At 36.1% G+C, this 27361-nt stretch overlaps 1 protein-coding gene across 1 annotated transcript; it reads left to right on the top strand.

Annotated features, from left to right (window-relative positions):
* Positions 1 to 26779, top strand: DIP-beta (Dpr-interacting protein beta). The gene is made up of 5 exons (XM_067779669.1): positions 1 to 16; positions 17837 to 17956; positions 18557 to 18727; positions 23876 to 23928; positions 26111 to 26779. The coding sequence occupies exons 1-5, from the start codon at positions 1 to 3 to the stop codon at positions 26360 to 26362; spliced, it is 612 nt and encodes a 203-aa protein (XP_067635770.1). The 3' UTR covers positions 26363 to 26779.
* The last annotated feature ends 582 nt before the right edge of the window (positions 26780 to 27361 follow it).

The raw sequence follows: 27361 nt of genomic DNA, 5'->3' as shown, positions 1-27361 counted from the left end.
ATGGATACAAGGTACGGTGAGTTTGTTTTGGCTTACTTAGACCCCTAGCGACAGTTGCAAAAAAAATATTGCGGTCACTTTCTTGACATTTAGCTTTTGGTATTTTCAAAACTTTTTGTCGTAGCTTACCTTATTGGGGTTTAAATAAGTAACTTTCCAAATATAAATCATGAATATACTGAGTTGATGCTAAAGGGTGCCTAATTATAAGGTAAGACATGATGCAATTACAAGGTGACTGAAGTTGGGAGCTTCTATTTCTAATCCGCCATCTTGAATTCCCACTCTGAAACTCAGCTTGCTTCTTTGCGAAACAACTTTTTCATTCAGAAGAAATAATTTATCAAAAACCATACATATCAATTTTCCTGGAAAAATATGCAACGGCATTACTTTTTTCTCCAATTCTATTTTGTGCTGACTTTTATATCATTCAAACTTGTGACAATTCTCAAAAAATAATTGTTTATTCAACAAAATTATTGAAATTTACCAATTTTTTGGCGTCAAACGATGGTAAGATGTTTTATAATTTTAATAATAGCGATATAAGTATATTGTTTTCAATATGTTTTTACAACTTTATTTACATGTTGGTGACGGCAATGCTTCAGACCAGACATCGTGCAAACAGGCGGGCACATATGTATGTAAACCCCATGATGTAATAATAAAGCATGATTCAAACCCGTAGTAATGGGTTTGTTCTACAATGATGACAGAGTTTTGACACTCCCAAGTTTAAAACCTGGACGAGTTGCTTTTACGAAGTAAGAAAAAAGGGGAATAATTCAGTCCCCTCAGCGAAAATATTAGTAGAAAAGTACCTTTAGTAGTATATTAGTAGTGATAATAAATTTGTAAATGCCAACAGGTTTTGGGGGAAATAATTCATTTTCTACTAAATATTTCGAGAATTGATATGGAGTTATGTTGGTTTGGTCATTCATTCAGAATTTGTTTTCTCAAATTTTGTTTATAAAACTCCCTATATGAGCATAAGTTCACTGCATTTTTACATAAGAGCGAGTTAAGGAAAATCATTCTGAGATAAGGCGTTCTTGAACCTTATTCTGATATAGAGCGTTTATATGGCATTTTTGTGATAAATCCTGCAAAGGGAAATTTTTGAATAGTATTTTAAGATAGGACTATTTGGCAGCAATGAACTGACAAAGAAATTAAAGAAAATGGCTTATTGACCTAGAACTTTATATTCCGGCCTTGGCTTTGGCAGAAGAGTTCAGATTTTGTGCGGTCCTGCTACATAGGGAGTATTTACCTTTTTATTCTGAAAATTTGGAAAGCTCTTTTCCGTTTAAGTGTTCATGCAAATATTCCGGATAAACCGTTAGCTTAGAATATTCGGGACACGTTCGTTTGATACTACCTCACGAAGTCCGAATAAATGCAGACGAATGTTCCGAACATAAGGAATGAATAAGTTAACATGCTCAATGAGTAAATTTCGTTATGCAGCTCAGTACTTATCGGGTATTTGTTAACTTATTGCTTCCTATTTCCACTACTAATGGTTTTCGAACAAATGCAAGAAACAACACAGTTAACGGATGTCAACTCGATTTGGGAGCAAAATGGCTGCAATTGTCAAAAAATTTGTCAGCCGAGCAAACTCCTTGTGATTGAATCATGATAATAAAGGTTATGTTAACAACATAACCTCACTTTTTCGGCAGCTCTAAATGCCAGTACTTACGTGTATTTCAAAAGTAATAAATTTGGATTGCTTAATTTTTCGTACAAGTTCTTCAAATAAATTAGTTTTCTGCAATATTTTGTCTATATTCTGTTAGGGAATACAAAGTTACGTTAATCTTTTTGGCTAAACAATTCTAGTAACAGCTTATATAGTTATAATATTTCTAAACGTATAGTAAAATCTACTACGATCGTAGTAGAACTCAAAGACAGTTCTGTACGATAGACAACCCTCAAAATTATGCATGCCGAACTTGTCAGAATAAGGGAAAACGTCAACATGATGAGAACACCTGAATACTTATTTCATCATGTATAAACCCAAACACAACGTGCCACCCATTCCTATCACCCCCACAGAGGTTGAAGAAGCCTTCAAAAAGGCCAAGCCCTCTAAATCAATAGGCCCAGACGATATAGCCATGTCAATACCAAAACAACTTTGCGCTGAGAGAGTAAGCTTCCTGACAGACGTTTCAATGCTTTTTTTGAAGTCTTTTGTCATCCCCAGCAGTGGAAAATGGCTAGTGTCATGCTATGCGACAGCGCGACTCTCTTAACCCTTTCGGTATGGAACTCTACGCGCGGTGGCATATTTCGTTTAATGCAAAGCAAGAGTTGTTTGGGCTACAAATAAAATTTCTATGGTATCAAAGGGGACGTGCGATAAGAGGCTGACTCGGGGGTGGTGGTAAATCATTGTATCATCTGGGATATGTAGTACATATGTGTACCAACCGTCCTACAAAACATACTAAGCCATATTTCCTCCTACAAGAATATAACGAAAATTTAAATTTTTGGTCCAAAGCGCGTCTTTTGACACCCCTCCCGATATTTAGTCTCAGCTGAGCAGATCTCACAGAGTATATTAATTTTGTTCGCATAACGGTACCCCGTAACGGCATAAACTAATCGAGATAGATATAGACTTCTATATATCAAAATGATCTGAGCGAATAAAGAAATTCATTTGGTCATGTCCGCCCGTCCGTCTGTCCGTAAACACGATAACTTGAGTAAATTTTAAGGTATATTAACGAAATTTCTGGGCACTCATCTCAGATCGCTATTTAAAATTAACTAAATCGGACTATAACCACGCCCACTTTTTCGATATCGAAAATTTCGAAAAACCGAAAAAGTGTGATGATTCATTACCAAAGACGGATAAAGCGGTGAAACTTGGTAGGTTGGTTGACCTTATGACGCAGAATAGAAAATTAGTAAAATTTTGGACAATAGGCTTGGTACCACCCACTTTTAAAAGAAGGTAATTTAAAAGTTTTGCAAGCTATAATTTGGCAGCTGTGTATGTAGTATTCGGTTACACCCGAACTTGGCCTTCCTTACTTGTTTTGCACTAAGAGTGTTCATTACAAAACCTAGGGAAGCCAGCTAACAAAGGTGAGTCATATCGATCGATATTATTCCTTTCGCCAGTTGCAAAGAGGAGAATCCATCCTGCCCCCTCAATTCACTACGAATCCTCCCTTTGCCACCCATTAGCATGGTTTCCGAAAAATGCATAGCACTACCGCGCTAAACGCCATAAACACCCAGATAAATAACGGACTGAACTATGAATAGCCCCATCAACCACACCATGCTATTCCAAGACATAGAAGATCCCCTCCTCCCCCTTGTCTTAAAAGATGGACCGCAAGTTATCTGAATGGTTGGAAAGCGTCGGTTCAATTTAGGGACGAAACTTCAATGTGGTGTCCTATCCCCCCTTCTGTTTAATTTCTTCGTATCAAAACTCCCATTTTCATACGCCGACGGCTGCACGATATCGGCAACAGGATCTGACAGTCCAACAGACGAATTAGTTTTTAAAGTTAACAACTGTCTCCCCAGTTAAGTTTCTTAACCTCGCGCGACCTGGTACTATCACCGCCCAAACCAACGGCCATCCTGTTTACTACTTTGAAGGAACAGAAAACAAAAATGTTGGACGTTCGCGCCGATGGAGTTACGCTACCGACTGTCAGTCACAGAAAGATCTTAAGCGTAATTTCGATTATACGATAATACTGTCACCGAAATTGTATCTCAAGTACAAAGCCACAACAAAATCCTCACGTCGCATGCTGACTAGACTCGGGGAAGAGATAAAGAAACGTTTCTAACCAGTGCAAAGCAATCGTGTGCTATGCGTCACCGGTTTGGTAGTTTGGTCTTAAAACACACACAAAGGTGATGAAAAATGAATTATGAATGGTTCATCAACTTATTAAAAGCTGGACGAGAGTACTGACACAAGCGTGGCGGCGAAGTATCTTACCACCAATCTGACTTAAAATCTGCGCTTTTCAATTGAATGGCTATTATGTCAGGTGTTCGCTTCGTGAAAACATTTACCAACCATGTTGTGGCACCATTCGAGATGATGGTCCGGATATTTTAGGTGTATGACCTGAAATCGTATGCGTTAAAATGATTTCCGCGGTCAGCTCCAAAACGAGTGGCATTCTCCTAGGCTTTGTTTCATTTCTCTGTCGCTTTATGAGACCCGTCATAAGCTCAGTAAGGGGAATTCTAAGTTGAAAGTATTTAGCGGAAAGAAAGATTAGACTTTTACACATGGTCCCAACCTCGTGTCGTCTGTTGGCCTATAAAATATACCCGACCACGGAAGCGCTACTTAGGAGTGACTACCAGATTTTAAGTTAATACATGCGTTATATAAAGTAGTACACGCATTATTATGCTCGTCAAATGCTCTTTACCCGCAGGACGATGTCCCGGTCAATCTATTGGGAAATTGTAGCAGCTAGCTTCATATCATCAACATAAGCGAAAGCTTGGTTAGATGTGTACTATGATGCCCGATGCTCTTGTTAGCTTTGGACCCCTGCCCACAGTTGGCCTATAAGCATATTGATTGGATGATAAGCAAATTACAAAATATTAGTTTCGCCACCATTTTGAATAAAGTGCTAAAAAAGTGCTAGATTTAATAATTTTTCAGAAAACGGCCTCTTCTGTTCTTCATCTTTCTCTCATCATTCATCGGCTTTGTATGGGAGTCTTCAAAATCAGATGTCACTTGTTTGTACGCTATTGGTATCAAATGAAAGGTTTTAATGAGTATTTTAAAAAAGGAGTGATCCTTAGTTCCATAGGTGGGCGCCGTTTCGAGATACGGACATGGCTCAATCAAATTTTTTTTCGATCCTGATGATTTTGATATATGGAAGTCTATATCTATCTCGATTCCTTTATACCTGTACAACCAACCGTTATCCAATCAAAGTTAATATACTCTGTGAGCTCTACTCAACTGAGTATAAAAAGAACAAATGGTAAAAAATGCTTTATACTAGTTGAGTATTTCAGGAAATACTACCAAAAGTTAGGAACCAAATTGTTAGAAAGTAATGCAACGTTGCCTTCGTCATGCCATGCCACGCCATGAGTTTTCTTCAAAATTACGAAAAAGGTAAGAAAATAAATGTTTTCTCACTTTCGCCTAGATATGTTTTCGTGCATCCTGAATAAAACCCATCTTTTGTTGGCTTTTAGTTGGATATGATGCATCGCGGATCGAATGTTTGTTAGCATAACAGTTCCATACAACAATTGGTAATAGCCTTACTTATACTTCGACAAAAACAAGTACTGTAGAAATGACTTCCTTTGAATATTTTGCGACTGTTTCTATATAAAAGTAGTTAGCGTTTTTTTCAAATAAAATAAAGTAAAAATATTGTAGATTGGTTTATGGAAAACCCACTTCTAGTTAGCTCTTAGCTAACGTCTTTTCCTGCTGAGCTATTTCTTGAGGGAGTATACTATGTTTCCAGGAGTAGTATAAAGTAATGACGGGAATCGGTTAGCACCTCGCTTGTTATGTCTAGTAATTACACTTCACAGTGCGTGTGATGCTGGTAATTGGTTAAGGTTTTCACTTCCCATTATCAGTGGAGCATTTAAATATATTTCACAACAATTTGTCGAAAATTTACAATCCAAACTTTTAAATTCGTATATTTTTGAAGATTTTCTTTAACGTGTAGAAATAATCTACTTAAAAGAAACTTAACCTCTATTGTGGCTAAATACACATAAAGCAAATTGATATAACGAAAGTAATAAAACTAAAGGCGATGTAAGTACATATGTTTTTGGAGATACAACCATTATTTGCTCTAAATTCATTGCACAATTTGACGCTTTTTATACTCAGCGTGCTTTGCACACAGAATATATTAACTTTGATTGGATAACGCTTGGTTGTACAAATATAAAGGAATGGAGATAGATATAGACTTCCATATATCAAAATCATCAGTATCGAAAAAAAATTTGATTGAACCATGCCCGTCCGTCCGTCCGTCCGTTAACACGACAACTTGAGTAAATATTGAGATATCTTCATCAAATTTGGTACACGGGCTTATCTGGACCCAGAATAGATTGGGGTTGAAAATGAGCCAAATCGGATGATAACCACGCCCACTTTATATATATACATATAACATTTTGGAAAACACAAAAAAACTGATTATTTAGTAAATAATACACCTAGAATGTTGAAATTTGACATGAGGACTGATATTGAGACTCTTGAAAAAAATTTTTAAAATAGGCGTGGCACCGCCCACTTGTGATAAAATCAATTTTACAAATATTACTAACCATAAATCAAAAATCGCAACACAATTCGGCAGAGAGGTTGCCTTTACTATAAGGAATGCTTTGAAGAAAAATTAACGAAATCGATTAAGGACCACGGCCACTTTAATATAAACGATTTCTAAAAGGGTCGTGGACGAATATTTCATTTCCCAAATGGATTTATAACAATAAATAGGAAAAACTTCAAATATTCAAAAATGGGCGTAGCCCCGCCCCTTTTTTGACTAAGCAATTGTCTATGTTTCGGGAGCCATAACTCGAAGAAAGATTAACATATTGTAATGAAACTGTGTACAAATATTTTCCTTATAGCAGAAAGTATTTCTAGTAAAAATGGACGGGATCGGTTAAAGACCACGGCAACTAAGATATAAAACAAGTTTAACCGTCCTGTGCATAGATGCGTACCCGGGTACCTTTTGCATATTCAAAAACCATTTTTAAATAATATACAAATAGAAACGAGTTAAAATTTTGTGGCATCGTATGGGAATAAGTTTTCTTCAAAAAGGAGAGACAATTTTTTATACTCAGTTGGGCAGAGCTCACAGAGTATATTAAGTTTGATTGGATAACGGTTGGTTGTACATATATAAAGGAATCGAGATAGATATAGACTTCCATATATCAAAATAATCAGGATCGAAAAAAAATTTGATTGAGCCATGTCCGTCCGTCCGTCCGTCCGTACGTTAACACGATAACTTGAGTAAATTTTGAGGTATCTTGATGAAATTTGGTATGTAGGTTCCTGGGTACTCATCTCAGATAGCTATTTAAAATGAACGATATCGGACTATAACCACGTCCACTTTTTCGATATCGAAAATTTCGAAAAACCGAAAAAGTGCGATAATTCATTACAAAAGACAGCTAATGCGATGAAACTAGGTAGATGAGTTGAACTTATGACACAGAATAGAAAATTAGTAAAACTTTGGACAATGGGCGTAGTACCGCCCACTTTTAAAAGAAGGTAATTTAAAACTTTGAAGATATCATGATGAAATTCGGCAGGAACGTTACTCCTATTACTATATGTACGCTTAAAAAAAATTAGCTAAATCGGAGAAGGACCACGCCCACTTTTAAAAAACAAAATTTGTTTTAGTAAAATTTTAACAAAAAATTTAATATCTTTACGGTATATAAGTAAATTATGTCAAAATTCAACTCCAGTAATAATATGGTGCAACAAAATATATACAAAAATAAAAGAAAATTTCAAAGTGGCCGTGGCTCCGCCCTTTTTCATTTAATTTGTCTAGGATACTTTTAACGCCATAAGTGGAACAAAAATTAATCAATCCTTTTGAAATTTGGTAGGGGCATAGATTTTATGACGATAACTGTTTTCTGTGAAAATGGGCGAAACACGGAACACAGAAGTCCGTCTGTCCTTCCGCATGGCCGTTAACATGATAACTTGAGCAAAAATCGACATATCTTTACTAAACTTAGCCCACGTACTTATCTGAACTCGCTTTATCTTGGTATAAAAAATGGCCGAAATCCGACTATAACCACGCCCACTTTATCGATATCGAAAATTACGAAAACTGAAAAAAATGCCATAATTCTATACCAAATACGAAAAAAGGGATGAAACATGGTAAGGCAATTGGATCGTTTTATTAACGCGAAATATAACTTTAGAAAAAACTTTATAAATAGGTTGTGACACCTACCATATTAAGTAGGAGAAAATGAAAAAGTTCTGCAGGGCGAAATAAAAAACCCTTAAAATCTTGGCAGGTATTACATATATAAATAAATTAGCGGTATCCAACAGATGATGTTCTGGGTCACCCTGGTCCACATTTTGGTCGATATCTGGAAAACGCCTTCACACCACTCCCTTTTAAAACTCTCATTAATACCTTTAATTTGATACCCATATCGTACAAACTCAGTCTAGAGTCTCCCCTGGTCCACCTTTATGGCGATATCTCGAAAAGGCGTCCACCTATAGAACTAAGCCCCACGCCCTTTTAAAATACTCATTAACGCCTTTCATTTGATACCCATATCGTACAAACTCTTTTTCATTGTTGTGATAAGAAGTGAGAAACTTATTTTATCTTAACGTAGTCATCGTCACTGGAATATATATCTAACAAAGCAACCATTTCTGAGCTATACGCATCTGTAAGATCTTTTTGTGTTCTTACATACCTCATAGATGATATGACTGGATCAGAAGAGATAGCTAACATGTTGAAAAGGTCTTCGTTTTTTCTAACTCCTGATACTTTGCAGGTGTTCATACATCTATATCTTTTGTAGTCCTTGTTTTTAGATTCATGAGCTTCTTCAGACAATTCTCCTAATGGTAAGCACTGGTACTCTATTAAATCTTTTCCATGTGCTAAAATTTTATGTACCGTTGGTGTAAGTTTCTTCTCAGGATACTTTTGATGCAGCAACTCTGTAATTTTAGATGCATATTCTCCAAATTTGGGTCCATTAACTGGTTCGTGGCAGTTTAAAATATTTAAATTACTCTCAATCTTTTCACAATATCTCTATCAACTCCTGTTATGCGAGCAGTCACTTCATCGTTTTCAAAAAATCTTCTTGAGGAGTTAGCATCATTTGTATTTCCGTATCCATACTTTGGACAGTCATTCTCGTATTGAAATAATATCGGGTGCCACAATATAGTTGATGACGGACGTGGATTTTTCCAATATTCTGAAGCTTCATCTTTTAGTCGTAATGGAACAATAGAAGCCATAAACATATTACTTTCTGTAATTGTTTCATCGTCTACATTTATTCTTTGTTTATAATTATATAAAATTTTGAATTGTTACGATAGACGTCCTTCAATTTTCTTTCTATCATAATGTGTTGTAAACTAATTTTTTCTTCCAGGCCTTCCTTTTCTTTAATGCTTGTTTCACTCGCTAATTCTCTCATAATAGCCTCAACGAAGTCTTGACTTTGTAGATTTAAGCACCGCAAATAGTTTCGAGTTTTCTAGATACATATTAGAATTGGCATCGAGTGTATCTGACTAAATATTAAACTGTGAACTATATTTAAAAATACTATTCACTTTATTTAAGTAAACAGAATACTTAGTTCCTTAATCTCCAAAAGACGAATGATAATGTGCATTGTATGATGGATAGCTTTATATACCTACTCAAATTATTAAAATTAATTTCAGGTATACAATTCGTAACTAAAAAAATTTATGTTGTTAACAAGTTCCAATAACAAAAACGACCTTACGGCCGGCCGTACTGAATTATATATACCTGCTCAGGCGCGTATTTCTGCCCAAGGTTGTTTAACTTTATTTGATATAAAAAGTGAAGTTGCAGCTGGACGCAGGTAGACTTTATTAATTGAGGTAACTGAATATTTCACAAATAACTACTGTTAATTTGACAGAGCAAATATTTTAACATTTTTTTTTTCCATCAAAGTTTTAAAAAGGGCCTAAAAATAGGCATTTCGAAAAACAGGTATATCCGCCAACTTTTACCAAAAAAAAAACAATTTTTTTTTCTTTGTTTCAATCCTAGATTAAATTATCTTTAATTGCTATACAAGAAAACGACAACCGGCCGCCTTATTTACGCACAAAACCATTTTAAATACAACGAAAAAGAAAAAAAATTTCAAATTTTCCCCAATGTTGAAAATTGGTAAACTTTGAGCGGCTCTACCTGGTAAACTATAATTTTCTGTGAAAAATTAGTTATATATTCTTTATCCCTGGAAAATTCTATTAGAAACATGTATTAGATTTAGCGAACGCTTTCATGATTTTTTTGATTTTGCCATGCTTTAACGGCAGAGGCGCCACTGTGCGGCGGTGCCACGTGTTATATAGAAAAGTAATTTATCTGAAATGAAATGTGCAATTGAAGCTCACGCTGAGTATATAATGTTCGGTTACACCCGAACTTAGACACCTTTACTTGTTTCTTTTTGTTTCATATTTTACATCGCGCAACATAAGAAAAACCAACAACTCGCAACACTCAACATATGGCCAATCAGTCCGATCAAATGTTCAAATACGATTACATTTGTACACACACACAAACAACCACATAAACACACACGTATGTTTGGAATTGTGTGTATACAAAAGCAAGCAACGACATAGCCACTTATAAGGACAAAGAAAATTTGTTGAATTTTTCACATAGCACATACTACAAGCAGATAGGCTAATATAGTCGATCATAGAAAAAACATCACAAGATATTAGCGTGTAATTCGCAACTGAAGTTTTATTATATGGTTTTTGTTTTTAAACGTGCCGGTTAGTGAATTACAGCGTAAGATATCAGTCCCGATATTATCATAAAGATTTAGGAAGTTTAAAAAAGTGCCGTGTTCATTCTAGAGTTTCAATTTGTGTATTTTTTTCGTGGTTTACAATGTAAAATTTATAGGCGACCATATGAATTCCACAAATAAAAAGTTCTTTAGACTTTAAGACTAATTATTTAGCCACCTTTCAATTTCAATGACATTAATTGCAAAACTAGAAGAGAATTTGTGTCAGAATTATATTGGAGGCAACATCATTGATAATAGTTCTCTTTAAAAAAGCAAATTAAGGTCAGGTCTACTTTTTCACGTCATTGACAATAATAACCTTTCCATAGCCGAATTAATGATAAAACTACGGTGTCGGTGGTGTTCACCACCAAACATTGGTATGAAAAGGCGCATAAGTCTTAATGGCAAATATTATTTGGAAGTCCTAATAGCATGCAATGTACAATTTAATGAAATCGCCGCAGTGTTCTGTTGTTGTTGTTGTTGATAGCAATAACGACACTCAACATCTACGCTTTCGCTATCACTATCACTTTCACTTTCCCTTTTTCTTTTCTTATGCCTTTCCCCACCTTGTCCTTTTAATTTCATTTTTCCTTTCTTTTTTCAAATTACCCTTTTACTTCGTGATCCATCTTTTCTCCAATATCCTTTCCCATTTGCCTTTCACTTTCAGTCACCTTTTCCAGTTCCATCTAATTTCACATATCCGGCATCTTCTCACCCGTCTTCCCGCTCTGTTTAAGTGTTCAACTATTCCCTTCCAGTACCTCTCCCGTTTTCTGTTTCACGCCTTTCCTCTCCTCTTACGTGTTCTCCCTATATTTTCCCCCACGTCCTCTCTCATTTCTTCTTCTATGATATTTCTTTCTTCCTCTCCTCTCTTACTACACTCTATATCCCTTTTAACCTAACTTCCCCTCCCTTTCTTCGTATTGTTGTTGTTGTTGTTGTAGCGTTAAGGATACTCCCCGAAGGCTTTTGGGAGTGTAATCGAATATTGTCCTTTGCCGGATGAAGATCCGGTACTTTCCGGTATTTTCCGGTACCAAGCGCGACCATCTCGGGAACGATTTGGTATTAACACATGATACCTTCTAGGCCATACCGTCCTCCCACCCCCTAGATCCATGAGCAACTTGGGGTCACCAGAGCCTCGGCTTTTAATGAAGCAGGATTCGCGGAGGTGGACAATAGGGTTGGAGAAGCTATATATTGCGCTGGCAACCCCTTGAATCAATTTGATATTTTCGTCGCCTCTTACGACAGGCATACCTGCCACGGGTATATTCTAAACCCCTCACCTCATATTACGAAACGATATAGATAATTTTTCTCTCAAATCCTTCCTTTCCCTAAATATTTTCCTTTAATGCTCGCTTGCTCTTTACCATTTCCTTCGCCCTTCATTTTTCATTCCCATTTCCTTTTGCCTTACTCTTTTGCTTCCCTTTCCTTTTCAATTTCCCTACGCTTTCGTTATCACATTCACTTTTTTCCTTTCCTGTTGCCTTTCGCCTTTTTGTCCTTTTAATTTAATTTCTCTTTTCCATTGCCCTTTTACTTCCTGATCCATCTCTTTTCTAATATCCCTTCCCATTTGCCTTTCACTTTCAGTCACCTCTTCCAGTTCCATCTAATTTCACTTCTCCGGCATCTTCTCTCCCGTTCTTCCTCTATCTGTTTATATGTTCAATTTGTCCCTTTAAGTACCTCTCCTCCTTTCTGTTTCACGGCTTTCCCTTTCCTCTCCTCTTATATGTCCTCCCCATGTTTTCCACTCTCCTTTTTTCTTCTATGATTTTTTTCTCTTCCTCTCCTCTGTCACTGCCTTTTATACTCCTTTCTGCCCAACTTCCTTTCCCTCTTTTCTTACACTTCCGGCTTTTTGTCTTCCCTCCAACTTTCTCTATGAGAGAGCAAAAAATAAAAATTCAGGCCAGTATAGTCAAGGATGAGTTGGAATGGAGCATGCGACCAGAGTCAGTTTTGATATATTTACATGGGTTGAACAGATCCTTTTTTTTAAGAATGTCCTTTGTAGAAACTAATTGTACCCCCCTGTTTACTGTAGGACACGTCCTCTTTCTTCAGCACAGTGCACTGTCGAATATGTTTTCTTGTTTCGTATGGTCCCTTTGGTCGGACTGGTCCTCTTTTTTACCTAGGGGGGATACTATATTATTCTCAAGGCTGAGTCAGCACAACTTTACTCATTAGTGTCTAGTGATCAATTAAATCCCATTATAGATGAAACAAATCAATAGCCCCACACACTCTTTAAACTTAAGTCGAGTAATTTTTTGTAGAGCACTCTCAACGGCAATATGGTTATAGACCCCCCAATAACTTTTAATTGTTTCACAGCCGTGATATATTTAATTCTCAAACCATTTATTGAAGTGGTTTTCTGTTTAGCCAATTAAGATATAGAACGGTTCTTTTCGAAATTCGGTTTAACGGTCGAGATAGAAGCGGTATGGTTGAACAACGGTTTGCAGGCCTGAAATACAATTTTTTTATTAGTTTCGTATTAAACTAACAAAAAAAATGTTGACCATCAAAATTTGTTAACATATTAAAAGCTTAACAGTCTCATTTTTACTCGCAGTAACTGTACAAGTATACTAGATAATCTATGAGCTTGGCTTTGTACTGTACTGTCTGCATATGTGTGCGGGTTTATCTAGGGCTGATACTGTTGCTGCTACTGAGGGCTACTTTGGGCAACCATAAGCCACTGATCATTGTTGGTTTTTATTCTTGTTGCCTTTAACACTCTCTTGTGTTGTTCGTATTGTTGGCATTTTGACTTATTGACTTTTCGTTCAGTTGGCTTCTGGGATGATGCTACATATTTTCTATGCACACATGCAAACATATGAGTATGTGTAAGTATGTACACTTATATGTGAACATATTTGTTTGTACCTTAGTACGAAAATATTGGCAGAGTTTGCTGTTGACCAAAAGTAGGTGGTTATTTTGTTCACATGTGTTGGTATCACATGTGTGTATGTGTGCATATATGTTAAATATAGTATGTATGTACTATGTATGAGGATTAATGATTTTGTTTGTCAATATGTTCTTTATGTTTTTTTAATGATTCCACATTTTGTCGTTTTAAGTTTGTTTGCTTGCGTGTGTGCTTTGTTTAAGTTTGCTTTTCTGGTGATTTTGTGTAAAGATAATGGTAACATCTGTTGATTATTTATGATTGACAAAAATGCACACACATGGACATACACATATAAATGAATATTTGAGTGGTCGATAGCCTTTTAATAGGTTTAGTAGTAGGTTGACAACTATAGTGGATTTGTTAAAGTTTATGTGGTCGTTCAATGTTAACTTGGCCTATACCACATATTTTGAATGCATCTTGACTGGCACTCCATCATGCCACACCCCTTACTATAATTTCTATGAGCCCTAGTTGGAAATGAACAAGAGTTGTCTACATATGTGCTAAAATTTTCCCAAAACGTCGCTTTTTTTAAATAAATAGAGGCAGCTCTTTCGTTTGCTGATCCAAAAATTACTATGCGTTGTTGTTGTTGTATTAACGATAAAGACACTCCCTGAAGGTTTTGGGGAGCGTTGCCGGATATAGATCCGGTACGTATCGGTAGTAAGCACCATTACGGTACTAGCCTGATCATTACTGGAATGATTAGTATGACCACATTAAGCCTTCTAGGCCAAAAAGACCTCTCCCTCGTCCCCTAGTTCCATGAGGAACTTGGGTTCGCCCGAGCCTCGCCTGCTTAAAATGTCTATAATACATTCATATTTGTAACAGGCTCCCGTCGCGTAGGTGACGTTGAGTTGAGTTGCGGAAGCTATAAAGATATAAAGCTTTGTATTGCGTTCATCAACCTATTGAATCCCTCGCTAGATGTTAGCATTCTTTAGTGCCTTCTAACTGTTCTCAAAATTTTGAAATCTACGTTGTAAAGGCCTCGTTGGAAAATAGCTGTTGTCCCTATTGACTGCGAATATTTTGAGAGAAAAAAACTGGGTCAGCGCGAAGATTCGAGAGGTCACGCAAAATGTTAACACGGAAGAAAGGCTAGTACCGGATTTGTATCCCAAAAACTCTGTTATTTTCCTTAACACTCCCTCAAATATTATCGAGACATAATAACAGCAGAAAACCACTTGTAATTTTAAGCATTTCCCTACTCATAGTGACAGTATGTAGTAAACCCTAGAGCTCTTTGCATACTTGGCAGCTTAGCTTATTTTTGTCAAAGGAATAATCATCACCAAACGGCGCCTGACTACCGGGCCTCTATTAGTCACATCGCAAAAAGGCTTCGCATATTATTCCTTCTCGAAGGAAGCTGAGTATTGTGGCTGTTTGGTTTTGTCGATTCGTTGGCGCCCCTCTAACTCCAATTCGTGGGAATTACACATTTTGATAGCACGCCTTGTAAATTAACCAACGAAAATTGTTTTAAAAAAACTAACGAATGTTTGCAGCTCCTCTGGCCTAATATTCTTCAGCTCAGGGAGGATCTTTAAAGGAAAAAGAAACTTAATTATGGAAAGTCGCACAGATAGATTGAAGCTGTGACATTGTTATCCAATCCCATCAGTAGCACATAAATTTCAACTGCCAAATGTCCGTTGACTACCACAACTTATGAGATCCCCAACTTACATATTCTTCCTTATACGAAAGAGGTGCCTATAGTTTATATCGAAGACTATCGTGAAATATATGCAGTAAATTGTAGTTGTGAAACAGGGGTCACTAACATTGGGACGACTACAAGTGACCCTACTCTCGAAGTCTTAGGTCACTTAGTAGAGATGAATATCAATTAGGAGAACATCATCCGGTGGTCCGTAAAATACCTTTTAAAGAAAATTACGGATATCCTATGGTTTTGAAGTCCTTAGGCTTTCCAAGATCCATACGTTTAAACCTATATCACCTATATCGATATTCTTTGTCGGTATCAGGTATGACCGTCGCTGTTTTGTGTGCATTTATTAACAGTTGCGTTTGTATTTTTATACAAATGAGCACAAATTAGCTGCTGTTATTTTCTATTTGTGGTTTTATTCCAACTAAACTCATTTAGGCGTAAATCACTTACCGCGTGATACTGCACCCAGATCTTCTCTTTTTAGTATAAATGTGTATGAAACTTAGTCTCCACGATGTAACATCTGCCAATAGGTTGAGGCTAGTTGACTTCGCCACGGCTCGTAATATGATACGTACACGCCCCTGTGCAGTGAAGAAAGTGCGAGCAGTGAGACAACCAAAGTTCGCCAACAAATAGTTGCTCGCGAAACAGACAACTGGTGACTACTCCACCTGACGATGTGACCGAGCAGTGGAAACATATTTCTCTCCCTTATCTACCGCCGCTGCTGGCACTATAGGTTTCCAGCGAACCCTAAAAAACAACTGCTACGAAGAGGTATGTCGTGCTGATTCATAAAAGCGCTGTTTATAGGGCCATGCTGTATACTGGCGCGGAAACGCTTATTTGGAAAGGAAGATATGTGGGCAAAATGGCATGAAGAGCATCTGATGTTGGCTAATAGTAACAATGGCCGGAAATTCTACCTAAAAATCCGTTTAAAGACGAGATGTTGAAGACCGTGCGGATTCCTGCAGTAACGATAATGGCGACCTGGTAACTCAGATTATGCTTAAGTTGTGAAGGGAGAACTTCTCTTTATTGCGAGCCAGCGAGAGAAAGGACGAACACGATACCTCAATCGCCGATGATGAAAAACACGTTCCAGCACCCGACACAAGGCACCAGGCAATGGCCGAACACCCGCCGAGTTGTTCAAGCACGGAGGCGAAGAGGTGGTAAAGAGCATGCATCAACTCCTATACAAAATATGGTCGGGTGAGCGCATGCCTCCAAATTGTAACTTAAATGTATTCTGACCAATTCACAAGAAAGGCGATCCCACAACTACTGTGGAATAAGCCTGCTTAATATCGCGTATAAAATTTTGTCCAGCCTGCTGTGTGAAAAAGACTGAAGCTCATAGTCAACAAACTGATTGGACCTTATCAGTGCGGTTTCAGACCTGGTAAATCTACTATCGAACAGATCTTCACCACGCGCCATACCCTTTAAAGCTAATAAGGCTCTGCCCATGACGCTGAGCAGCACCACTAGTTCCGTAAGTATTGGGAAGGACTTCTTGGAGCAATTCGAAACCAAACGGAGTTTAAGACAAGGCGACTCCCTTACATGCGATTTCTTTAACATAATGCGGGAGCAGAACTTAACCGTGATGGTATTTTATTGTTGATGATATTGATAGTATGGCCTTAATAAACGAGCTATTAGCTCTGCCTTAGATAAAGAAGCAAGAATTAGATAAAGAAGCAAGAATTAGATAAAAAAGCAAGAAAGTGAATCTTGCAGTAAACGAATACAAGGCGCAGTACTTTTTGTCATCCAAGGAAGAATCAGCGGATATAAATTCGAAACTAAGAAGCCCTCTCTATAGGAACAAAAATCACGTCCTACAAGTCGCTCGTCATACCTGTCCTGATGTATGACTCGGAATCATGGAAAGTGTCGAGAGAAGATGAAATTACTCGAGATAAAAGTTCTCCGAAAGATGTATGGTCCTGTCCGTGATGCCGACGGCGAGCAGCAAATAAAAACTCAAAGGCTACCTTGACTAGGTCATGTTATGCAAATGGATGAAGACGCAACAGCCAAGAAATTATTTCAATCAACACCGCAGTTTAGAATCATAAAAAGGGGAAGTTCTCCGCTGAGTTGGGAGAGGCTGGTGGAGGAAGGATCGACCTCCCTTGGTACTCTCAATGGGCGTCAGTTTTCGTGAAACAGGGATATCTGTCGTGACTTGTTATGAAACGGTCAAAATGGATAAGGCAGTTAAGCCCCAACTAATGATGATGATGAAAATTGTAAAACGTCTAAATTCTGCACTAACCCTGAAGACCTTTAAAATAATTTATTTCTCAAATATGAATACTTCTGTTCCCTGAGCCATTTACTTCCCCAACATTAAGGCAGCAAACAATTAATCACTTAGAAAGTTAAAAGGCTAAAGCCAACCCCATCCTTACTTGTATCTTATTAAAAATAAACTTCAATTTAATTAAAACAAAAAAATATTTAACAATTTCCATCTTTTTTTACAGTTCACCCATTGGTACAAGTTCCGAATCAATTGGTCGGTGCGCCCGTTCTAACCGATGTCACATTGGTTTGTAACGTAGAGGCATCACCGAAAGCCATCAACTATTGGCAAAGGGAAAATGGTAAGCATACAATAGAAATATAAAAAAGTTAAAATAAATTAAATTTTAAATCGAAATTACAAAGTAATACGAACAAAAGCAGAAGAATGAACTAAATCACAATCACAAAATTGTAAGCTAGAAAATTGTGAGGAAAAAAGGACAACTTGCAATCTGTCAACTTGACGCCAAAAAAACAATTTACAGCTTATTGACTTCGTGCTATGGAATAAATGAAGTTGCAACGCGCAATTTTTGTTACTCCAACACTTCAGCTCTTGAGTGAATGACTACTTTCATGAACTAACTGACTCTCCGACTTAACACGCTGATCCCTGGAGCCGAGTGTCATGTTATTTTATACGTGACAGTTCATCGTCAGTTCTGAGTGAGCTACAAAACAAACGAACAAACAAAAAACTAACTCACTCAAGTGGCCAACGACAATCGCATATAGCTATTGTACTCGTTTTCTATGCTTCTGGTGTTTTGTGTATTGAAGTGATTGGTTGTTTATATTTTGCTTTTATTATTTTTTTTGCAGAAACTAACTATTCGATTATTTATGCAATCATTTTCACTTTTATTTAAATTTATTTATTTATTTTTTTTCATTTTCAGGTGAAATGATTATTGCTGGTGATCGTTATGTACTCACCGAAAAAGAAGTTAATATGTATGCCATGGAAATGGTGTTGCACATAAGACGTTTGCAAACAAGTGACTTTGGTGGCTACAAATGCATATCGAAAAATAGTATTGGCGATACTGAAGGAACGATACGTTTATATGGTGAGTATATACTTGTACAATGCTCATATGTACACATCTATAAATAAAAAAAAATGTAAGGCGTGATAACCTCCGAAGAGATCTAAGTGGATGTGAACCCAGGGCATACGGTATGGTAGGCGGAGCACGCTACCATCACACCACGGTGGCCGCCATCTGTACACATCTATGTATATATAATTTAAATCGAGTTGCGTCCTAAACGAATCAACCGATCACAACAAAGTTTTAACGTCCTCCAGAGACCTTCCAATGATGGTCATAGGCTAATAATAGTTTCGATACATAAAAGGCGCGCGGAACCTCCATACAAACGGAATCTTTGATACTACATAACTCTGAAAATATTCATGCTACGACATTGAAATTCAGTAAAGTTATATGATATTTACAGCTGAATTCAGTAAGCCATCTCTAGTCACTATTAGAGACTATTTGGGGTGAAAATCACTTTTGAGACAATATGCCATTCTGTTAGCTGTCTCGCGTCTCCAGCCTCACAAAAGCAATCACTAATTTGTGAGCTGGGCCGTGGCAGATCACAAACGTGAAAATTTCATAATAAGTACAAAAATTATTTGCGAAAAACGCTTTAAATATATTGTTTTATTCCTCAAATTAAAATAAGCATAGAAGAAATTAAAAAAAAAATAAAATACTTAAAAAAAACATCGAACTATCTATTGTGGCGCCGCTGAGATTCGAATCTACACACTTTTGGGATTTTCTATAAAAATTGTGAACGGCGGCTTAGCAAGATCGGCCAGAATACCACCCAACGCTATGTTGACAAAATGCAATGCTATATTATTTGTTCAATGTATGAGTAAATTGTCATTTTGGTGAATTTCGTTGATATGGTGAATTGTTTTTGTGACTTTCATTTACTGAATACCGAAATCATCTCAAGTCACAAAAATTGTCTCTAAAGGAAAATCTCAAATTTAGAGACTTGAGATGAGACTGAATTATAGAATTCAGCCATTAGTCTGAATTAGACAGGTCCATAGAACATCCCACATTTTTTTTTTATTGGGCTGTTTATCAATGCTCACCACAAGAAATAAAAAGTTTCGTTACGTAGCTGTTGTGCCCTTAGAAATCGTAGAAGTGCCGCTACAGGGAAAAAATGTTCGTCGTTTTTTTTTTTCACCGTGAGTATAATTATTGGATCAATCTACACACAACCTTCGCCTTACTTTTATTCTGTTACGATCTTCTTAAAATATTTGATTCTCATTTATGAAAGTGCGGATTTTCTAACAGTGTGTGTTTTTCAATTGTGTGCAATATTTACAGGCGCGCTTCAAGAGCTTAGTGACATTGGACTAGCCGGACCCGTGCGCATCTTGCGCAACAAAATATAAAACATAGTTGCGAGTTATGAAAATATACAAATTTATTTTTCCCGTATACTCATATTATAGCTATTTACAAATTGATATTAAAGACTCTAGCTACATACATATTTAAATATTTTTACAATACTTTTTTGAATACAATATTAGTTAGACGTGAAAATGAAATCATCAGTTAAGAAACGCAGTTCGATAACGCTGAACATTATGAGTTTCATCTTTCTCAACTGTATCGCAACTTAGATACACTCTACTCTCACCTGTCAACAAATTAGATACAATAAACCATTCATGTTAAATTGCAATTAGAATTAGTAATTGGTGCAATTGGTGTATATTCTCCAATTCATTAAACAAGTAGAAATAGTCAACTAGTTCCCTTTATATAATTGAAATTTTTATTCTAATGGTAAATCTAATTGCAATTAGTTGCCACTAGCAAAAAAATTGGGTTACCTTTACAATTAGAAATGTAGTTGACTTCTGCTAATGCAATTAGATATTCAATTAGCTCGAATTAGAATCAATTATTTATATTTATTTACATCATTATTCGTTCACTTCAATCATTCTTTGAAAAAAATGTATCTTTATCAAAATAATTGATTCTAATTCGAGCTAATTGAATATATAATTGCATTAGCAGAAGTCAACTACATTTCTAATTGTAGAGGTAACCCAATTTTTATACTCAGTTGAGCAGAGCTCACAGAGTATATTAAGTTTGATTGGATAACGGTTGGTTGTACATATATAAAGGAATCGAGATAGATATAGACTTCCATATATCAAAATAATCAGGATCGAAAAAAAATTTGATTGAGCCATGTCCGTCCGTCCGTCCGTCCGTCCGTCCGTTAACACGATAACTTGAGTAAATTTTGAGGTATCTTGATGAAATTTGGTATGTAGGTTCCTGAGCACTCATCTCAGATCGCTATTTAAAATGAACTATATCGAACTATAACCACGCCCACTTTATCGATATCGAAAATTTCGAAAAACCGAAAAAGTGCGATAATTCATTACAAAAGACCGATAAAGCGACGAAACTTGGTAGATGAGTTGAACTTATGACGCAGAATAGAAAATTAGTAAAATTTTGGACAATGGGCGTGGCACCGCCCACTTTTAATAGAAGGTAATTTAAAACTTTTTCAAGCTGTAATTTGGCAGTCGTTGAAGATATCATGATGAAATTTGGCAGGAACGTCACTCCTATTACTATATGTATGCTTAACAAAAATTAGCAAAATCGGAGAAGGACCACGCCCACTTTAAAAAAAATTTTTTTAAAGTAAAATTTTAACAAAAAATTTAATATCTTTACAGTATATAAGTAAATTATGTCAACATTCAACTCCAGTAATGATATGGTGCAACCAAATACAAAAATAAAAGAAAATTTCAAAATGGGCGTGGCTCCGCCCTTTTTCGTTTAATTTGTCAAGGATACTTTTAACGCCATAAGACGAACAAAAATTAACCAATCCTTTTGAAATTTGATTTTATGACGTTAACTATTTTCTGTGAAAATGGGCGAAATCGGTTGGTGCCACGCCCAGTTTTTATACACAGTCGTCCGTCTGTCCTTCCGCATGGCCGTTAACATGATAACTTGAGCAAAAATCGACATATCTTTAATGAACTTAGTTCACGTGCTTACTTGAACTCACTTTATCTTGGTATGAAAAATGAAAGAAATCCGACTATGACCACGCCCATTTTTTCGATATCGAAAATGACGAAAAGTGAAAAAATGCCATAATTCTATACCAAATACGAAAAAAGGGATGAAACATGGTAAGGTAATTGGACTGTTTTATTGACGCGAAATATAACTTTAGAAACAACTTTATAAAATGGTTGTGACAACCACCATATTAAGTAGAAGAAAATGAAAACGTTCTGCAGGGCGAAATAAAAAACCCTTAAAATCTTGGCAGGTATTACATATACAAATAAATTAGCGGTATCCAACAGATGATGTTTTGGGTCAACCATGTCCATATTTTGGTCGATATCTGGAAAACGCCTTCACATATACAACTATTATCACTCCCTTTTAAAACTCTCATTAATACCTTTAATTTGATACCCATATCGTACAAACTCATTCTAGAGTCACCTCTGGTCCACCTTTATGGCGGTATCTCGAAAAGGCGTCCACCTATAGAACTAAGCCCCACGCCCTTTTAAAGTACTCATTAACACCTTTCATTTGATACCCATATCGTACAAACAAAGTCTAGAGTCACCCCTGGCCCACCTTTATTAAGATACCTCGAAAAGGCGTCCACCTATAGAAGTAAGGCCAACTCCCTTTTAAAATACTCATTAACTCCTTTCGTTTGATACCCATATTGCACAAACGAATTCTAGAGTCACCCCTGGCCCACCTTTATGGCGATATCTCGAAACGGCGTCCACCTATGGAACTAAGGATTACTCCCTTTTAAAATACTCATTAACACCTTTCATTTGATACCCATATCGTACAAACACATTCTAGAGTCACCCCTGGTCCACCTTTATGGCGATATTTCGAAACGGGGTCCACCTATAGAACTAAGGCCCACTCCCTTTTAAAATACTCACTAACACCTTTCGTTTGATGTCCATATTGTGCAAACAAATTCTAGGGTCACCCCTGGTCCACCTTTATGGCGATATCTCGAAACGGCGTCCACCTATGGAACTAAGGATTACTCCCTTTTAAAATACTCATTAACACCTTTCATTTGATACCCATATTGTACAAACAAATTCTAGGGTCACCCCTGGTCCACCTTTATGGCGATATCTCGAAACGGCGGCCACCTATGGAACTAGGGATTACTCCCTTTTAAAATACTCATTAACACCTTTCATTTGATACCCATAACGTACAAACGCATTCTAGAGTCACCCCTGGTCCACCTTTATGGCGATATCTCGAAAAGGCGACCACCTGTACAACAACCACCACTCCCTTTTAAAACCCTCATTAATATATTTAATTTGATACCCATATCGTACAAACACATTCTAGAGTCACCCCTGGTCCACATTTATGGCGATATTTCGAAACGGCATCCACCTATAGAACTAAGGCCCACTCCCTTTCAAAGTACTCATTAACACCATTCGTTTGATGCCCATATTGTACAAACAAATTCTAGGGTCGCCCCTGGTCCACCTTTGTGGCGATATCTCGAAACGGCGTCCACCTATGGAACTAAGGATTACTCCCTTTTAAAATACTCATTAACACCTTTCATTTGATACCCATATCGTACAAACAATTCTAGAGTCACCCCTGGTCCACCTTTATGGCTATATCTCGAAAAGGCGACCACCTATACAAGAACCACCACTCCCTTTTAAAACCCTCATTAATACCTTTAATTTGGCACCCATATTGTACAAACGCATTCTAGAGTCAACCCTGATCCACCTTTATGACTATATCCCTAAATGGCGTCCACCTATAGAACTATGGCCCACTCCCTCATAAAATACTCTTTAATGCCTTTCATTTGATACACATGTCATACAAGCACATTCCAGGGTTTCCCTCGGTTCATTTACCTACATGGTTATTTTCCCTTATGCTGTCACCATAGCTCTCAACTGAGTATGTAATGTTCGGTTACACCCGAACTTAACCTTCCTTACTTGTTTTCGGTTAACTTTCGTACATACAAATCGACCCAGGTTAATGTAGATATTAAATTTTTATTATATAACAAGGATCCTTACATGAATAAATATTTGTGATTATTTTATATTTTACTTACTATCTTTGTAGAAATGGAGAGGCCTGGAAAGAAAAACCAAAGAGAAGATGACAATGAGGTCACGGTGAGTATGTGTGTGATGAATGTATACAAAGTATATACATAGATACATGTATTTACATATACTCGTATGGCTGGTTCCACGAAAGTTCAGCCACAATAATCACAGACTTCTATGTTATCATATTTTCCAAGATTTTTGTTTTTTTTTTTTTTTCAAAAATAGTTCACACGTATTTTTTTTTTATTTTGGCAAAAAACAATGTTACCGCTTTCTTCGATTTTTTGAAATTGCGTGTCACGTACTCAGATACCACTAGTTTCAAGCGCAAATATCAAAAAAAAAAAAAAAAAAAAAACGGTTGATACCTGAAAAATTTGTGCAGAGCCTAAAACTTTGCATTTTTCAACAAAGCAAAAAGCTTTAACAATTTTTGTGATCATTGTGGTAAAAAGTGGAGTAAAAATGCTAAATTTTATGATCAGCAGGACTTATTCAGGGATCAGCTATTTGCTTTAGTTATTTTGCTCTTGAAACTGGAGTGGTCATGTAATTGAGTACGACATCCCTAATTTAAAAAATTCGAAGAAAGGGGGAAACATTTTTTTCCATAAAATTATAAATACATACGTGTCAACTACATTTTTACAAATTACTTGGAAAAAATGATAACTATGAAATTAGGGATTATGGTGGATGGGCTTTAGTGAAATCAGCCTAACATAAATAGTGTGGGCAAAAAAAATATTTGTTTTCTGTTGGCATGTCGAAATTATTACTTAAGGCATTCAAAAAGATAGCTTATAAAAATTTTAGCTTTCTTTTTTAATGCTTAGAGGCGTCTCATCGCGACTTAAGTTTTTCCATAAAAATCGTGTGGGGAATCACATACAATTTTAAGTTGAACTTTTAAACTCGAATAACTAATAAACACGTCAACTTAGCAAGAAATCTTGTGTGAACTTCTTTGTAGACTAGTAAATTTAATTTAAATAGAGTTCGCCCAGTGGTTGAAATTCAACCATAGGAAAGGAAAGGTAAGGAAAGGAAAAGGAAGGAAAGGAAAGGAAGGAAAATCAATGGAAGGGAAATGAAAATAAAAGAAATGAAAGAAAAGAAAAGTAGAGGAATGGAAAGGAAAGGAAAGAAAAGGAAAGGAAAAGAATGGAAGGAAAGGAAAGGAAGGAATATGAATGGAAGAGAAATGAAAGTAAGAGAAAGGAAATAAAAAGAAAATTAAAAGAAAGGAAAGGAAAATAAAGAAAAGGTAAGGAAAGGAAAGGAAACGAAACGAAACGAAACGAAACGAAAGGAAAGGAAAGCAAATGAAAGGACAGCAAAGAAAAGAAAACAAAGGAAAGGAAAATAAGAGAATAGAATTGAAAAGAAAGGAAAGCAAAGGAAGAAAAGAAATAGACTTGATGCATGATCAGCTATGTATTTTTGTTAAATTTTTATTGTGTACAAAGCAACTCCTCGGCCATGTTCACGATTCAGCATAGTACACAAAAAGCAAAAACACACACACAGCGTGTCTATAGTATGAATAAGTGCATGTGTAGTGGTGTGACTTTTATGTTAATTTTTTTATATTAAAATCATATTTATAATTTTTTTATTTATGGATAACAGTGCAGCTCAAAATTTCCTATCAATACATATATAATTTGTATACCTTAGAATTATAGTTTAGCAGAAAACGGTTCCACATTTTTTCATCTTGTCTATTTATATATAAGATAAAAATACTGTTATTTATTTGGGTGCTAAAACTTGGAGTCCCGATACACTTTTTATAAAAACTTGAAAATTTCCCAAACGATTTGCACACAAAAACTATAATCGCAATGAAATCAAATTATTTTCCAAAAGCAACGTATTCCACAATTCGTTTCAAAAACGTGCTATCCTGGATTTCGTTGAAGAACGATCTATCTCAACGCTTGTTGCAAAAATGCCCTATTTTAATACGTTTTGACTTTAGATAGAGCGTTTATGAAAAAAATTTTATGTTGGGCGTTTTTTACCGGAATTCTGAGATAAGATGTTTTTAAAAAAAGGTTCTGAAATACGGCATTTGGGGAAAATATTCAGCGATAGAGTGTTTTCGAACTGGCAACAAAGCGAGAGATATTCCACACAACAGTCGATATGTGATGTCTTTTATTAACCTTTATCCATTTTCTATCCAAAAGCGATTAACATCTATCAAAAATTTTGTTCTATTCTGAAATCTGGATTCCAGAAAAACGAAGCCTCATACAAAGAGAGCCGACAGGAAGATGGCTCACGAAATCAAAATGGCAGACTCTACAAAGAGCGGGGCAGCGATACGGAGCCAGGAAGTGGATGTCAGTCGCTTATCATTTATCATAATACAATATTAATGTTATTTATAACGCTACTCGTAACCTTTGCGACGTCGGCGCGAAGAGCAACAATTACAACTGCTACAACAACAACAACGGCAAGAACACATAGTCCAAGTAATTTATAGCTGGAGCATTCGCTGGTGTTCAAACAAAGCAAGAAAATCATATAATTAGAAAATACAAAATATAAGCAAATAAAAAAGCTATTGATTCAGTAAACAATTTAAATAAACGTAAACGAATTGGAGCATAACGGCATTAGCAAAAATAAAAAAATTTAAAAATAAAAACAAACAAAAAAAATTTAAATATGAAAAAATTAAATAATTAACTGAGTTAAATGTTACCTCTCTAGCGAAATGTGTTTCTATGACAATGACTGTTGACTGTATTTTTTAGCAGCTGACATAGTTAAGAGTTGCTTGGCGGCCTTTAAAGTTAATCAACCCAGCTAACTTTAAAGTTTAAATATGTCTAGATACTTACGTAAATATATACTAAAGTATAACAATATAAATATGATAACAATTAGAAATGAAAAATAAATAATAATAATGAAATGATTTGCAAAATTATAGGGTGATCCACAAGGTGGTACATTTTCAGAAGTTTAGCCATTGTTTTGATCTATTCCAATGAAAATACATTGCGATTACCGAGGGAACACAAATACACTGAAAGAAAAAGTCTGGTAAAATCAACCGAAATAAGGGTCAACTCAACCGAAATGTCTGTCAATTTTTATCCATCGCAACAAGATGTTGAATCGTTGATTCGTAATTGACCGTTTTAGTAGTCAAATGAACAAAAAAAGGTATTTTCGTTTTGTATTGAAAACTGAAAAACTAGTTTTTTATTGTTTTCCCATTTTGTGTGTTTTTTCGATTTGATGGTTTTCTTATTTTGATGTTTTCTTTTAACAAGTGGCACCATCGTCATAAGTACAAAGTAGAAAGCAGTGAGCGTAAAATTCTCTTTGAAATTTGCTCATGTATTGACAGTTGATCGCCGTTGAAATGACCTGTGAGATCAGTTGTGTTAACAGAAAAATCAGTTAGATTGATTAGGAATCTGTCAATTTTACAAAATTTTGTTAACTTAATAGCGACAATTTCTCTTCTGTT

This window comes from Eurosta solidaginis, chromosome 4, assembly GCF_040869045.1.
Source record: "Eurosta solidaginis isolate ZX-2024a chromosome 4, ASM4086904v1, whole genome shotgun sequence".
Taxonomy (NCBI): domain Eukaryota; kingdom Metazoa; phylum Arthropoda; class Insecta; order Diptera; family Tephritidae; genus Eurosta; species Eurosta solidaginis.
This window is presented reverse-complemented; position numbering and strand designations above follow the sequence as displayed.